The 15,864-nt window shown below is 43.8% G+C and overlaps 1 protein-coding gene across 2 annotated transcripts in view; it reads left to right on the plus strand.

The window, feature by feature from the left end:
• Positions 1-52: 52 nt before the first annotated feature.
• Positions 53-15,864, plus strand: part of IQGAP1 (IQ motif containing GTPase activating protein 1) — a 60,533-nt gene continuing 44,721 nt past the window's right edge. Inside the window, exons 1-3 of one of the 2 annotated variants that reach the window (XM_082768721.1) lie at positions 53-233; positions 4,103-4,202; positions 15,434-15,590. In XM_082768721.1, the coding sequence (XP_082624847.1) occupies positions 188-233; positions 4,103-4,202; positions 15,434-15,590 (303 nt within the window). In that variant the 5' untranslated portion in view covers positions 53-187. Of the gene's footprint in view, positions 234-1,984; positions 2,237-4,102; positions 4,203-15,433; positions 15,591-15,864 lie in introns of those variants that run through there. The other variant, XM_082768720.1, reaches the window with a different exon arrangement.

The raw sequence follows: 15,864 nt of genomic DNA on the forward strand, positions 1-15,864 counted from the left end.
AAATTTTGAATCGCCCCATGTTTTCCTTCCTCTAGGTAGCTGTGGGGCTTCCCTGGACCTTACAGATGCTTCAAGTGAAAGAAATTGTACCTGGTGCTTGGAAACAAGTACACAGTGTTTGCAGTTCAAGAAGTGTTCTTGCCAGCTTGCCCATGTTGCACTGTCACAGGGAAAAGGAGAGGTTTTCATGATGGTTTCTGTGAATGGAGAGATTGCTCACCTTCCTACAAAGAGTAAGTGCTCCTCTGCTATTTCATCAGCCTGTGGCTGTGTGTTAGCTGCATGTCCTGACTATAGCAGGACTGGGCAGGGTTAGGGTTCCTCCTTGTCTGTTGCTTGCTCTCAGTCTTCCATGAGGAGTCCTGCAGACTGTGTGCATCTAGAGCTGTGTGCCAGGCAGCTCCCGGCTGTATACATGCATTTTATGTGTATATATACGCACGTGCACATTAAGTGTGTGTGTGTATATAACACACATGCATGTGTGTTTAAAACATACACTGGGTCATTTGAGGCAATTCTGTCAGATTCATGCAGGGCATTCTGGGCCTGTAAGAACAGAGAATGTAGCTAAACTGGGTAATTAGAGAAGACAACAAAAACGAATACGGACCTAAACCTCAGTACAGGTATAGAGGATAAGATTTAAACGTATCTTGAATGAATGTGGTCTAAAGGGAAAGGTCACATATGTCTGTAAACACATGAGGTGCAAAAAATAATGTTAAGAAAAAATGACTAATGAAGATGAGAAGATTCATCAGAATGAAGGCTGCTAAGATGTGGTGTGGCACTAGATGTTATTTTTATTTCAGCGATCTGGGCCGGCTCCATGTGTACTACAAAGAGAGTAAGTGATGACTTAGAATTCTTAGTGCTAAATGGAACATAGAGCAGATCCTACTCCCTCTTCAGCCTTTATTTTGCTAAAAATTAGGATATGTCTGAAAAATTCTTCAGTGGAAAACTGTTTGAATAGGCTATTATTTCCCAGTCTTTCTTGGAATGCAAGGCCTTACAATACTTTGCACAGGCGGGTGGAATAATTGTATATACTATACTGTTTGGAGGAGGACAGAGGAGGTTAGAGATACCTTCTGTTTCAGTGATAGCCTGCAGCTAGGTTGTCTTGAAGTGACTATAGAATTGCAGCTTCAGAATCTTCAGGTTTTCTAAAAATCTTTTTTTTTTTTTTTTTTTTTTTTTTCTCCCAGCACCATTTATAGACATCTATCTTGTAAAGGAAGTGACAAATAAACACCTTCAAAAGAACATATAATAGTAGTTTAAATAAGGGACTGAATTTTGGAGCTCTTCATTTCCTCAGGGAAGAACTAATGACTAGGCATTAAGGCCAAGTACTATTTAAAAAAAAAATCTAGCTGAAATTTTGAAACTGAAAAAGTTTCAAAAAAAAAAAAAAAAAAGGAAAAAATAGGTATCTCTGTAATGCTGTTTGTAAGGCTGACTAGTAAATATTCAACATTTAAAAAAAAAAAAAAAAAAGGACAAGCAACAGGAGAGGCAATAGATCAAACACACAGATACACAAGAGAGTCTACGTAAGCCTGGCCTGGCGGAGTGTATGTAAGGGGGAGGGGTGGGATAACTGTCAAGGCTGATTTTTATCTGGCTGCAGTGTATCTGTCCACTGGGGCTTGCAGGGCAGTGCTGCGTGTGTAAGGGTTGGAAGTTTTGGGCCTGGTGGCTGTGGAGTGCTGGCTGGCTCGACCTAGGCTGCATCCCATGTAACAGGGCTGGCAGGCCAGGGATTAGCTGAGTGTTGCCAGCGGGGCTGACAGGAAATCTCAGGGTGCTACAAGTGGGACAAAGTCTGGTCCCCTGTGAGGGGGACCCCGAGGCAGGCAGGGTGGGGCCCGCGGGAGCACAGTGCTCTGCGAGTGGGCGGACCGAAGTCCCAGCAGGGCTGAAGGATGCGGACTGGGCCGCGCCGGTCGCTGAGTCCGGCTGAAACCACAAGGCTGGCAGGAGGGGCGAGCCGGCGGCCGAGACGGGGCAGGCTCTCACCCCGGCCACGGCAGCGGATGAGGCTGGCGGAGGCGGCCGGGGCGGGGAGAGAGGGAGCGAGCGCGGTGCGGCGGCTCCGCCCCCGCCACACCCGGTGCGGCAGGAAGAGGAACGGCCGCGCCCTGGTCCCGGCCGGCCCTGGTCCAGCGCAGCGCCATGGCGGCGGAGGAGGTGGACGGGCTGGCCATATCCCGGCCGCATTATGGCTGTGAGTACCGGGGCTCCCAGGCTCGGGTCCGGGAATCGGCGGGGCCGCCAAGTAACATCCTACCCGGCGACGCCCAGCCCGGCTTGCGCAGCCCGTGCCTTCCCGGGGACCGGTGCTGAGAGCGGAGGCTGCGGCGCCGCAGGCGCGGGGAGAGCGTGGGGTCTCGGTTCTGCTGCTGGCCGGCGGGCCCTACCGGCGGGGTGCGAGGGCCCCTGGGCGCGGCCCGCCGCGCCTCCCACGGGGCGGGCGCCGAGGGTCTCGCCGCCGTCTCTTCCCCGGGCGCTACAGAGCGCTGGGAGAAGGTGCTGGGCGCGCGGCGCTGGGGCGGTCTCCTGCCGTCGGGGAGCGGGGGGTGCCCGCGCCTCCCGCGGGCGAGTCCCGCGCCTCGCCCAAGATGTCCGCCGCGGGGAGGGGAGCACGGCAGGGCGGGGGCGCCTCTGGTGGGACGGGACGGGGCGCGGCGGCGGCGGAGTCTCGGCAGGGAAGGGGCGCGGCGAGCCGCCGCGGTGGCGGACCCTTCCGTCTGCCTTCCTGTTCGTTCCGGTAAAGGTGCCTGACGTACCGTCCGAAACGCGATCGGAAGCGTTTAGGTTGAACGCCTTCACTTCCTTGGACACGCGCTCACAGTAGAGAGGGAGGCTTTAGCTCAAGGGTTCCGAAATGTACGCTTGCTTGTGCAAGCTGTCACGTCAAGAATGAGTAAAGATGAGGAAGAGGCTGTGAGGCGGATGGGAGATGGCGTAAGCGACGGCCGGTCGGACCGCGCGGTGCCGACCGTGCCGCGGCGAGGCCTGGGGCGGGCGGGGAGGGCAGCAGCAGGTAGAGTCCCGCGAACGGGGCGGGGCGCACCGCACTCGGTGTATTGTCGGAAGGAAGGACGGAGCAGGGGGAATCGGGAGGAGGGAGAACTTTCCCGTGGTATTAGGTGTTACTCTGTGGCTTGGGGCAGGTTTTTATAGCTTTGGGAGGGGTTGATGGAAGCAGGAAGGTGCTTCTGAGGTACTTCGGACAGGTTTCTGAGAGAAATTGCTTTGCAGTTTCAACCAAGGTCTTGCTTGGTCCCAAATGCTATGGTTACTACCACATCAGTTTTTGTTTGTTTTTATTAAAGCATTTTAGGTGTAAGCTAGTCTTTGATTAATTGTGGTATGAGACACTTCCTATTTGTCAAGTTGATCTGTAAAACCTAAAAAAATGTGCTTTTTTTTTTTTTCTCCTCATGAGAGCATGGATGAGGTACTTAGTTGTAAGAGTGGAAAGGACAGGCTATATCACGAAGGCTTTGAATGTATAGAATCTGAAAGATTTAGGCATATGCCCGTAGGTAGGTCCTCAGCTTGATCAAAAGATGATATGCAGGTTGTGGATCTGAAAGGTTCACCTCCAGATAAGGGTCCATGAGCATTTCCATCTTTTTAGAGATGAAGTATGACAATATAGAAGAGATTATATGACGTGAAAATATGCTGTTAGCCTTCTTTAATCTTTGAGTACTAAAACAGAAGATAGGTGGAGAGATGCGTGGTCACTGATGTGCCTTTGAGAAAGAGGAAGGCAAAGCTAGAAGAAAGAAAGAAAAGAGAAGACTTTGCTCAGTGGAAGATGGGGAGAAAGCGGGCTCAGAATCAAATGGGGAAATCAGGCAGAGGGAAGACATCAAACTTACGTGATGAGGGAGGAAGGGTAAGGAAACAAGGTCTCTTCTGTTGCTTGCAAAGATCAGGTGTGTTTGGTCCCTCATTTTTCTGAATCAAATAAAACGTGTGGTGAGTTCCTGGGGGAAGGGTTGGATATGATTTTTTTGTGTGCCTGTCTGGCTGCATTCAGTCTTCAACCACCTGACAATGTGTTTTTGACTATTTGCAGCTGTCTTGGATAATGAGAGATTAACAGCAGAGGAAATGGATGAAAGACGACGCCAGAATGTAGCATATGAATACCTTTGTCATCTGGAGGAAGCAAAGAGGTAAGAAGAAGAAGGACTGAAATTGCTGGTGATTTAAAAATAAATAAATAAATAAATAAATAAATGGATATTTGGTGAGGGGAATGATTACTACTGAACTTATTTTTTCTGACTTTTTGCTTAATATGTTGAAAAAAATGTTGAACTTATTCCTGGCCTCCAGCATGTATGTAGCTTTTATGTCATCTTCATGTTTAGTAAGCGTGAAAGTATGCTGTGTTACTTCATACAAAATGAAAGTATGATCAGAAGATAGTAGATGCTATGTATTTGCTATTAAAGGAAAAAAAAACCACAAAACTAATACTAAAAACAAATCTGTGAAGTCTTATTGTTAATATTCTCAAAATCTTTCTTGCAAACATTCAATCCTATATGCTGTATGTGGAGAATAGGAATGAGACAGACCAGTTTGCCTATTTGTTTCCTTTCCTGACAGATGTCTTTTCATGCCTTTGTATAAATTGATTTTTTTTACTTGAATTTTTAATGACTATTGAAACTGAGATTGCGACTAAAGGCAAGTTTTAAAGAACAAGATTGAAGAAAAAGAGGTGAGGTAATGTTTCTGTTAGTGACTCCTACAAGACTTAAAAATAATGCTAGTGTTTCAGTTTGCATTTTGTAATTAGTCAAGAAACGAATTGTGAACATAGTTTCTTTGTTCTCACAAAGACCTAGGCAATCTAGCTAGTATGACACAGAAAGTAACTTCTGTTGCAGCAGAAAAGTAAGGAACATGAAAAAATGTGTTCTAACTAGAATTTGCTCAATAGTTCTGTCTGTCATTTGAAAGATGGTACAGGTTAAGAGCCAGAAAACTTTCTCTTCCTCTGACTGGTGATATATTTTGGAGCATCTGTATAAGTCTCCCCCAGCAAGACAGACGTGTTCCACTGCAGTGTTTTATAGAATGGAGTAGTTCAGTTGGAAGGGACCTACAAAGATCACCAAGTTCGACTGTCTGACCTCTTCAGGGCTAACAAAAAGTTAAAGCATACTATTGAAGGCATTGTCTTGAATGCTTTTTGGATGCTGACGGACACGGGGGGGACATCAGTCACCTCTCTAGGAAGCCTGTTTCAGTGTTTGACCGCCCTCGTGGTAAAGAAATCTGTTCCTAATGCCCAGTCTGAACCTCCTGTGGTGTGACTTTCTGCTGTTCCTACATGTCCTGTCATGGGTTATTGGGGAGCGGAGACCAGCACCTCCTTTGGTGTTTCCCATTTTCAGGAAGCTGCAAGGAGCAATGAGGTCCTCTCTTGATCTCCTCTTCTCCAGACCAGATGGCCCAAGCATCCTCAGCCTGTCCTTGTAGGACATGCCTTCCAGCTCTTTTACCAGCCTTCTTGCCCTCCTCTGGTTGCTTTCATGGACCTTAACATCCCTTTTATATTTTGGAGCCCAGAACTGCACACAGTAATCAATATGAGGCCGCACCGGTGCTAAATACAGCAGGGAAGGAAGTCATGTTTCTTGACTGGCTGACTATGCTGTTCAATGCACCGCGAAATGTAGTTTGCCCTTTTGGCTGCCAGGGCACACTGTGGCTCATGTTTATAGGAAAGAAAACAGATCTTGTACAAGATCAGTGCTGGCAGAGTATAAAGGAGGACTCATTTTCAGTACTTCATTCCAGGATTTTAATAGTTCATGCCGCTGTAAAATACTTTTGAAGGGGCTAGGAGGACTCCGCTTATACTATAGTCTTTCAGGTACTTCATAGCAATTGTCACTACTGCACATCTACAGAGGTTGCTTAGGTACTAGCAGATAATAATTTTCTCTCCATGCAGACTTGGATGAGGTGGGACTAGTGAGAAAGATAGAAATGTATCTCAAAATCACCCTGTCCCTCTGAATAAAAAATCTTTAGGATCGAATGCTGAGCTACAGGGAGAGATGAATGCCATTATAAGTCACCATGCATGCTTGAATGAGCCCCAGAAAAACCACTTAGACATTGGCTTCAGAGTGGATGCTTTCTGAGATGCTTGTATTCTATTCAATTCTTTGTCCAGACTTGACAAGAAAGTTAGGCAAAAATGCCTAATACAGGCCACAGCTTTAATATTCTCATTAAGCTGATGCTTATTCGTGGAGACTTACTTAGCCTTTGGATAAATAATCTTTAACTAAAGTTTCTTGGCTGTCCTGCGTCTGCTTCCAGCTATTGCCTCAGCATTGACAAGGCTGAGTGGTTAAGCATTTGTTTTTGCTGCACCTTGTCAGGAATTATGTTTTTCCTGTTTTGTCCCAGGGACAAGCCTAGTTGTTGACATTATCTTTTTCGAAGAAGGGAGTGACAGATGTGTCATTCAAAACACAAGTAGCGGTAATACAGTCTCCCACTTTGGCAGTCAGAGCACTTACTTTGCTTAATGGCCTACAGGCTGTCTATACACATGCGAGGGAATTCCTGTCTCCTATAGCTGAAGCCATACCACTTTGCATAAGAGTTAAAGATTGCATGACCAGAAGGAAAGAATCAGGAGTCCTTTGTTTAGTGATTAAAATACACAGGTGAGAGCAGACAGGCTTGAGTTCATGCTCTATTTCCAAGAATGTTTTTCATTACTGAGCAGTCTTTATAAATTGTCTTTTTTGTTTTTTGTTATGAATTACTGCTAGTATAGCCAAAAAGAGGGCTTTGGGCTGCATTGCTGGAAAAGAGTTTTAACTTAAACAAACAAAAAAACAACACCTTGAATTCAAACAGTTTATTATATTTAAAATTTATGTAATTGTCCTGAGATTTTCTGTATTTACTTCTTTGCTGGTAGTGTAACTGAGATGTAATGTGTGAATTAGGCACTGCAGCGTTTTGCTTGTGCTGCTAATGGCAGTGTCTCAGCTTTAGGTATGGGTTGGAGAGTTTCTCATCTTTTTTCATAGTGAGAGATTTTCACATGAAGCTATATCTCTGAGGAGACTTAATAGTGGAGCAAGGTATCTAGTGCACATCACACTCTCAGAAGCCGAAGAGGTGAATTTTCTAACATCAACGTCTGTTCAGACAGTGGGAGGTGATTGAAGAACAAATCTTATCCCTACCCCACCTCCCCATCATATTACAATATAATATCCCATTCAGACTGGGTAGTTTATATCATTTTTTATAGAACATAAAGGCACCTAAAGGGCAACTAAAATGATATGAATATCATGTTGATGGGTTAATGTGGGCCCACTTCTCCAGTCTGTCCAGACCCCTTTGGATGGCTTCTCTTCTTTCTGTCGTATAATGTCACAATCCTTGATAATACTGTGCTGGGGGAGAGAATAAGTCAGTAGGTGAGAGACTGATGCTTTTTTTTTTTCTTCTTTTTTTTTTTCCCCAATCATTGCTAGTGGAACAATGCCTTATTTCAAAATTTGAAGATAACGTTATTTGAGAGACTGGCTGCCTGACAATACCTGTTGTTTAGATATTTACTTTTGTGTCTTCTGAAGGAACGCCTGGTTCTAAAGTGCAAATAATGGTACTAGCTGCCTGTAGATACTCAAGGATCTTGTCTTGGAGGGGAGTATGCATTTAATACTAGTTATGCTGACTGACTAGAAAGGTGAATGTATTTAATTTGGACAAGCTTCAGTAAAATTGGAAGGCCTACATTACCCATGAGGTTGTGTGATGAGATTGGAGAGTTAACTCTGGCTTAAAGATGATCGTTTCTGTGCTAGGGAGATGGAGGAACCAGAGTGGGAATTCTATAGACTGTAATGCCTCTAGTGGTTTCACCCTGATGGGCAGCACCTCTCTCTCATTGCCCCTCTTCAAAGGAGCGGGGTGAGACTAATATTAAGTGCTTATTAATAACAGACTAGAGCAGTGAGAAACTAAAAGCAAACAAAAAACGCCTCCTCCTCCCCCCCCCCCCCCCATTTTCTGCCTCCCTCTGAGCAGTGCAGGGGAATTAAGGCTGTGGTCAGTCTCTAACACTTCCTCTTCTGTTCTAGCATAGTCTTATTCTCATCTCTTTGCTTCAGCATGGGGTGCCTTCCGTGGGATGCAGTTATTCTCAAACTTACCCTGCGTGGGCTTCGCACATGCTGCAGTTCTTCAAGAAGTACTCCAATATGGGTCTATACCACGGGGTCCCTCCTTCAGGAGCATACTGCTCCAGTATGGGTTGTCATGTCCACACCCCCACTGGGTGGTAGCTCCTGCCAGATCGCCTGTTCTTATACCGCCACCTCCACAGGCTCCAGTGTGGAGATTTGCTTTGCTGTGGTATGCCATGGGCTGCAGGGGAGTTGAGTTAAAGGATGATTATCAGAGTCCAGCATTTGCCTGTTTCAGATCCCTGCTAAGAGCTTTCACTGAAACAGCTTCACAAAGTTGAATGTATTTAATAAGGCAACAGATATAACAGATTTGCAATTGCTGTTGATAAATACACTTACCGCTGTAGTGCTAATATATGATAATAGTGCTAGCAAAATGCTATCCCTGATATTCCTCACCAAAGGGTGGAGGTGCAGAGGTTACCAAGAAGTTGTCCCTGTCTTGAATCACAGAATTTTCTAGGTTGGAAGAGACCTCAAGATCATCGAGTCCAACCTCTGACCTAACGCTAACAGTCCCCACTAAACCATTTCCCTAAGCTCTACATCTAAATGTCTTTTGAAGACTTCCAGGGATGGTGACTCCACCACTTCCCTGGGCAGCCTGTTCCAATGCCTCACAACCCTTTCAGTGAAGAAGTTCTTCCTAACATCTAACCTAAAACTCCCCTGGCTCAACTTAAGCCCATTCCCCCTCGTCCTGTCACCAGGCACGTGGGAGAACAGGCCAACCCCCACCTCGCTACAGCCTCCCTTGAGGTACCCATAGAGAGCGATAAGGTCGCCCCTGAGCCTCCTCTTCTCCAGGCTGAACAAGCCCAGCTCCCTCAGCCGCTCCTCGTAGGACTTGTTCTCCAGGCCCCTCACCAGCTTCGTCGCCCTTCTCTGGACCCGCTCAAGCATCTCCATGTCCTTCTTGTAGCGAGGGGCCCAAAACTGAACACAGTACTCGAGGTGCGGCCTCACCAGAGCTGAGTACAGGGGGACGATCACCTCCCTAGCCCTGCTGGTCACACTGTTCCTGATACAAGCCAGGATGCCATTGGCCTTCTTGGCCACCTGAGCACACTGCTGGCTCATATTCAGCCGACTATCCACCATCACTCCCAGGTCCTTCTCTGCCTGGCAGCTCTCCAACCATTCCTCTCCCAGTCTGTAGCTCTGCTTGGGGTTATTGCGCCCCAGGTGCAGGACCCGACACTTGGCCTTGTTGAACTTCATGCAGTTGACCTCAGTCTTGGTGGAAGAGAAAGTCACAGCCTCTTCTAGGTTTCCAATTCCTTTCCCTCCGCCCCAGCTTTTCCTTTTTCTTCTCTCTAACTTCATCTTCTCTCTTTTTTTAATCTGTTTACACTAACTCCTAATGTTCTTTTATATCCTGACCTTATCTGTTCCCTCCCTGTGGTGATGATTTGGGTGAAGAGTTGAGTACTGTAGTCATATCTGTTTAGCATATGCTTCTTTAAGCTCATTAGCATGTTCAGGGGTGTGAACTTCAATATTCATTTTACACATCGAATCAAAAGGTTTCACTAGGGTACTAGGGCCCTCAAGATTCTGTTCTGCTGCCAAAATAGGGCTGTCTCACCAATACTAGACTCCTTCCTCAGCAGCCTCTCATATGAAGCTTGCAGACCTCCATCCACAAAGTTTGTATAAGAGAGAAAAACTGCTTAATTCCCCTTCACTTAAAGCTGGTGCTTATCTGAACAAATCTGACTGTTCTCCACAAGGGGGATAGCCTGCTCCATCATGGACCTCTCTGCAAGCTGCAGGGGAACTTTTCTCTTTTCAGTGGTCCCCAACAACAGGACAAGAGGCAACAGGCATAAACTGAAACAGAGGAAGTTCCAACTGAATATGAGAAAGCACTTATTTACTGTGAGGGTGACAGCACTGGAACAGGTTGCCCAGAGGGGCTGTGCAGTCTACTTCTCTGGAGATACTCAAAACCCGTCTGGATGTGATCCTGTGCAACGTGCTCTAGGCGATCCTGCTTGGCAGGTGGGTCAAACTGGATGATCTGTAGAGATCCCTTCCAACCTCAACCATTCTGTGATTATGCCTTAGTGCCTGGCGCACCTTCTCCCCTCCTTCAGTGTCCTTGGTGTCTGTGGAATTGTTTTTCTCTGCATTTACTCACAGCAGGCCCCTTTTGGAGCTGGCTGGAACTGGCTCTTATCTAATGTGGGGCAGCTTCTAGACTCTCCTCAGAGAGACCACCCGTGCAGCTCCCCTGCTACCTAAACTTTGCCACATAAGCCTAATACAGCAACTGAATAAATGCTGTTAAACTACAGTCAAACAAGCAAAAAAAACAAAAACCAAAAAACAAACAAAAAAAAAACCAAACAAGGTTTCTGTGGAAACCTTATTGATGGCATAGTGTTCTAATGTCTAAACACTGCTGCCTATCAACCACGTTTATTTTTTTCAATGAGACTTGAAAAATGCTTGCCTTTCACTTATTTTTGTCTTTTTTAAGGATGATAAGTATTAGTTTTAACATGAGCATAAAAAGTTTTAAATACAAACGCTTTTGCATAATGCTTTTCACAAACATTCTGTCCTCAGGTCTAGCATAGGGTTAAACTATGCTGCAAGAAGGGGGAGCATTATTATATGTAAATTGCTCTGGTTTTGTAGTTACATTAACACCCACTTAGGAACTTGTTGAAACAGGTATTAGAACATGGAGACAGTTTATGTTCTCATTACGCATTATTTGTCTTCATGGAGGTGCTTAAGCAGAACTTGCTGCAACTGTGTTCTTCAGTAAGGTGTTAAGTTAGGTGGTTGTATGCTCCCTCTTTCCTTTTAGGTCTTCCTACCTTTGAGCAAGGTGAGTGTTCCCCCCACTCCCAAGGTTATTCAGAAGAGAATTGTGAGCTTTATTATTAGCATTTGGACTCTTCCAGGGTTCAAGTGACTCAGTGTCCTCTCAAGAGTCTTTGGCTCTAATGATCTAAGGTGTGTAAGTGACATTGCAGAATCGCAGAATGGCCGAGATTGGAAGGGACCTCTGAAGATACGTAGTCTGACCCACCTGCTGAGCAGGATCACCTAGAGCACATTGTGCAGGATGGCATCCAGGCGGGTTTTGAATATCTCCAGAGAAGGAGACTGCACTACCTCTCACGGCAACCTGTTCTAGTGCTGTCACACTCACAATAAAGAAAATTCTTGTCCCACTCACAAGGAAGGGAAAAGATGGTTGCTTGAGCTGGTTATAGGGAGATTGGACTAGATAATCTCAAGAAGACCCTTCCAACTTCAGAGACTCTGAAAGTTGAGTAGCACAGGAAATGCAGCTGTGTGTTGTGGGATAGGGGAAGAGCATAATTTAAATGATAGTAATGAGCTTGCTTTACAATATCTTTTGGATAACAGGCCAGAATTTTTAAACTTACATCATGTCTTTTCTATTACTCATTCAGTTGCTTTGCACATTTTCTAGAACTTGAAGAAGAATAAAGTTTCTGAGAAGAAAGCAGCAAAAAGCAGGAATTTAGTAGTTGCAAAAAAATGAGTTTCCTTTTTTAGCTCACATATGGAAGCTGGCCAGGTATTCCCAGAAACCTTTTCTTCCTTGTAATGCTATTCCTTGATGCTTTTTCCAGTCTCCATATACTGGTTGCAGTTGGAAGCCCCACCTTTTCTCAGACTCAGACTGCCCTCCACAGTGTAATATGTCTCATTTGGGATTTGAGGTGCTCTCCCAGTCTTACTGTTTGATTCCCAATTCTTGATTTGCAGCAGAAGCAGCCTTGAGAACATTCTGTTCAAGAAGATGTGGTGACTAGTATGCTTTTAATCTTTTTGGTAGTGTTTGAATTCTTAATTTTAAAAAGTACTTGAGGAAATACAGCAGTCTAAGTCTCAAAGTACTGCATTTATTTCACATCAGAAAGGAAAGTATGGTCTTTCACTATCGGAGCCTGTTCAGAAGCTTACAGGAAAGCTTTTGCTTTCCATGCTAGACTAGACTCAAATTAGCAACCTGCTATATATATATATACTTTTTCCACTTCAAAATTGTTACCATCTAAGTGCACCATATCTGATGTGATAAGTAGAAGGTAGCTGAGACTTTGAGATTATTAGTTCTGTTAAATTTGTACTAGAGAGACTGAGCATCCTTTGCGTTGTGAAAGTTTCTCTAATACAGACAGGGTGTTTTGGTTTTTGTCTTTTCTCATGTGTAGTCTCTGTCTATGACTTGTATGTGTCCCGAGTTGATGCCTTCTGCACTCATATCCCTTTACTACATAAGACTTGTAAGCCGTTCATATCGAATACCAAACCGATGTCAAAACTTGTTGAACTGTTTGTCTTTCTGCAATTTGTATTTTCGTACTTTTACTCAGTTTCTTACTCCCTTAACATGACCTTTGGGTTGTATTTGTTTTCCAGTTAGTCATATAAGTCAGTCCTCTGACTTCAAGTAATTCTTTTTCTTTTTTTAGGAAAGCAAGTAAAACTGACAAGAAGCGTAAGAGACTTGAGGCTTGGAAATGTTGTTGTATTTATGTATCTTTCCAAAAACTTCTGTGTGCTTCTCCAGAACATGGAAGGCAACTTCTGTATTTCTAGAGTATCTACTCTTTTGGAATGGAGGAAAAAGGTGTTTCCCTTTCTGGATGTGGTGTTGCAATGTCCTGTTTCAAGGGACTTTTCAAGCAGTGCTCGAGTCTAGTCATTTTTGTGTAATTTGTCACAACTACTCCAACCAGCTACTTGTTTCCTGATTGAAAGTTCCTCCATGCGGAGTTTTTATAATCTGAATGTTCAGAGCAGAGACGACAACTGCCATGGTGTACGTTTTCTAAAGAGTTTTTTTTTTTTTTAATGGTTTATTAAGAAACTTAAGTTTGGGAACGTGAGAAAGACTAGAAGTGGGTGAGGAGGCTGGAGAATGAGAAGTTGACAGAAGCTGGAAGATTCTGGTGTGTTGTCCATTTCTTGCTGAGAACCACTCCCTTGAACTATTGCTGTTATGGGAGGGCTGCCAGCAGGAACATAAAACTGTTTTCTTGATGTTGTTTTGTGAGTGCTAGTTCCTGAGAAATGTGGTTTCCCTTCCCTTCCCCATCATTCCATGCTCTGCTGAAATTGTCACTTTTGGAGACATCTCATTGCTGTCCTGCTTTTATGATCAGTTAGTGTGGCAAGCTCATTGAAAAGCTTCTTGGCACTTTTTCTTGCTTGTGTTAGCTTTTCAGAGGTGTCACCTCAGTTGTTTGGAGCTGTAGATGCGTCAACTGTGAAGAAAAGGCTTTCCTGGGCAAAGAGGAAGAACCTTAAAATTACGTAGTTGTTTTCATTCAGATGGAAGAATCAGTAGAACTAAGATTTGGGGACAGTAACAGTGGCTTATTCTAGGTACTTAATGATGAGCAGCTGTGAAAATTTCATAAGTTTCCTTTTGAATTAGGTTTTCACAGTGTGTGCCCTCTGGAGAGAAATGCAGATACTTAAAATAATGTGAATAACCAAAGCAACAACAGTAAAATCAAGCTGTTTATAAAACCTATATTGAATCATGAGAATCCTTTCTATAATGAGTCCGTCAGAATAGCTCTCTGCTGAAGAATCCACAAATTGGAAAAAAAACGTCTGGGACTAGATCTTGAAGGAAGAAAAAACCCAAACTCAAACAGAAGTGCAGGAGGTATGAATTAAGAATGTGGGGACTTAATGCTGCATTTACTTTATGGTTCTTTTCTAGATGCTCTTTGGTGTAGGCAACAGAATTCACAGATGATATTTACTTATCCTCAGATGTTTTTTTCTATTTGACTTGTACCTTTAATCAAACACAGAATTTGAGCAAAGAACAAAGCACTAGTGTTATACTTTCTCTTTTAAAGAACAATGGCTTGTTTATCTTAAAAGGCAGAAGGCTACTTTATGCACTGACAGACAACATTGTATACTAATGTTTCAAGTAGAGACCAAGAAAAAATAGATTCAGATGTGAGAACTTGACTGGCATTCCTCTTGAGTTTTAGTAGCAAAGGTGTACAGTTTATCTGAAATTTGTTTTCCCAAATATTCTGTTTATGTTAGCAGACTTAAAAATGGAGGAGTTGTCACAGAAGAAGAGGGTGGCTCTGTGGTAGCTTACAAAAGAAGGAAAGCCTTAGGAATAGCTGAAAATAAATGCAGGCAAGACAGTTAAGAAGACTACCTAAGACTCTGTATCTGCACTAGTCAAAGTTATATTTCATTTGATCATTAAAATGTTGCAGCCTGTGAGATTTTCCATTTTCACAAGTGCCTACCTGCCTTAGGTAATTAGAAATGCAGTTTACTGCCTTATCTGGCCTTTTCAGGAGAGAATAAAAAATGCCCGGGTGAATTCGGAAGCATCTCATCTCCTTAGGCTACTTCTACAGTGTTTTGTAATTGAAATCAAGAGTAAACTGTGCAAAAATATCGCCAAAATTGAAAATAAATGTTTGTTAACGTATTTATTTTAGTTAATGCAAAGAAATCATCACGTATTTTCTTGCTCAAGCTCAAGAGATCACTTTTTTTTGTCATGTTTTCACCTGTTACAGGTTATGTAATTTTTAGCTCTTTCCCTTGAGCGTTCCTTGAATGCTGGACTGAAAATTGGAGATTCAGAAGCAGATTTACGTAGAATCGAGTAGTTCAGTTGGAAGAGACCTATGAAGATCACCAAGTCCAACTGTCTGACCTCTTCAGGGCTAGCAAAAAGTTAAAGCGTACTATTGAGGGCATTGTCTGAATGCCTTTTGAACACTGACGGACACGGGGGAGACATCAGTCACCTCTCTAGGAAGCCTGTTTCAGTGTTTGACCGCCCTCGTGGTAAAGAAATCTGTTCCTAATGCCCAGTCTGAACCTCCTGTGGTGTGACTGAACTGCAATAGCACCATTAAATTAAATGAGACAGAAGGCAACAAGAAAATCAGTTGTTATGAGGAGGCTTAATATTTTGTCTGAAGCATTACTGATTAGTATCTTAATGACACACTTTCCGATAGTGCTATAGCGACTTTCAGCCTCTGCGCTAAATAAATAGTATGCTGGAGAGTAACATAGCGGTAACAGCAAGGCACTTACTTGGCATAGAGTTGTGTTCACAAATTAGAATTATATTTAAGTGACCTACTTTGTTCGTCTTGCATTTACAGATGGATGGAGGCCTGTCTGAATGAGGAGCTGCCCCCCACAACAGAACTCGAAGAAGGCTTGAGAAATGGCGTCTACCTGGCCAAACTTGGAAACTTTTTCTCTCCTAAAGTCGTTTCTGTGAAGAAAATCTATGATAGGGAACAAACTAGATATAAGGTGAGAGCTGCTCTCTGGGTATTGGATTAGGTATAGTTTTACAATAGGAAAACGTGCACGTGGATGTGCGGACTGAATAAGCAGAAAGTTACGTTATTTTAGTGTTACCTGAAAAACTCCTCCTTCACTTTAGAACATTGGGTAAGTGAGGGGAGTGGACTCTTAGCTTTATGTCTGTGCTTGTGTTCATGAAAGAACTTGCCCTATTATAAATAAGCAATATAATTGTACATAGAAGACTTCTTATGCCTTTTCTGTAAGAGTATGGTTTCCA

Source organism: Aythya marila (assembly GCF_965140915.1).
Source record: "Aythya marila genome assembly, chromosome: 11".
NCBI lineage: Eukaryota > Metazoa > Chordata > Aves > Anseriformes > Anatidae > Aythya > Aythya marila.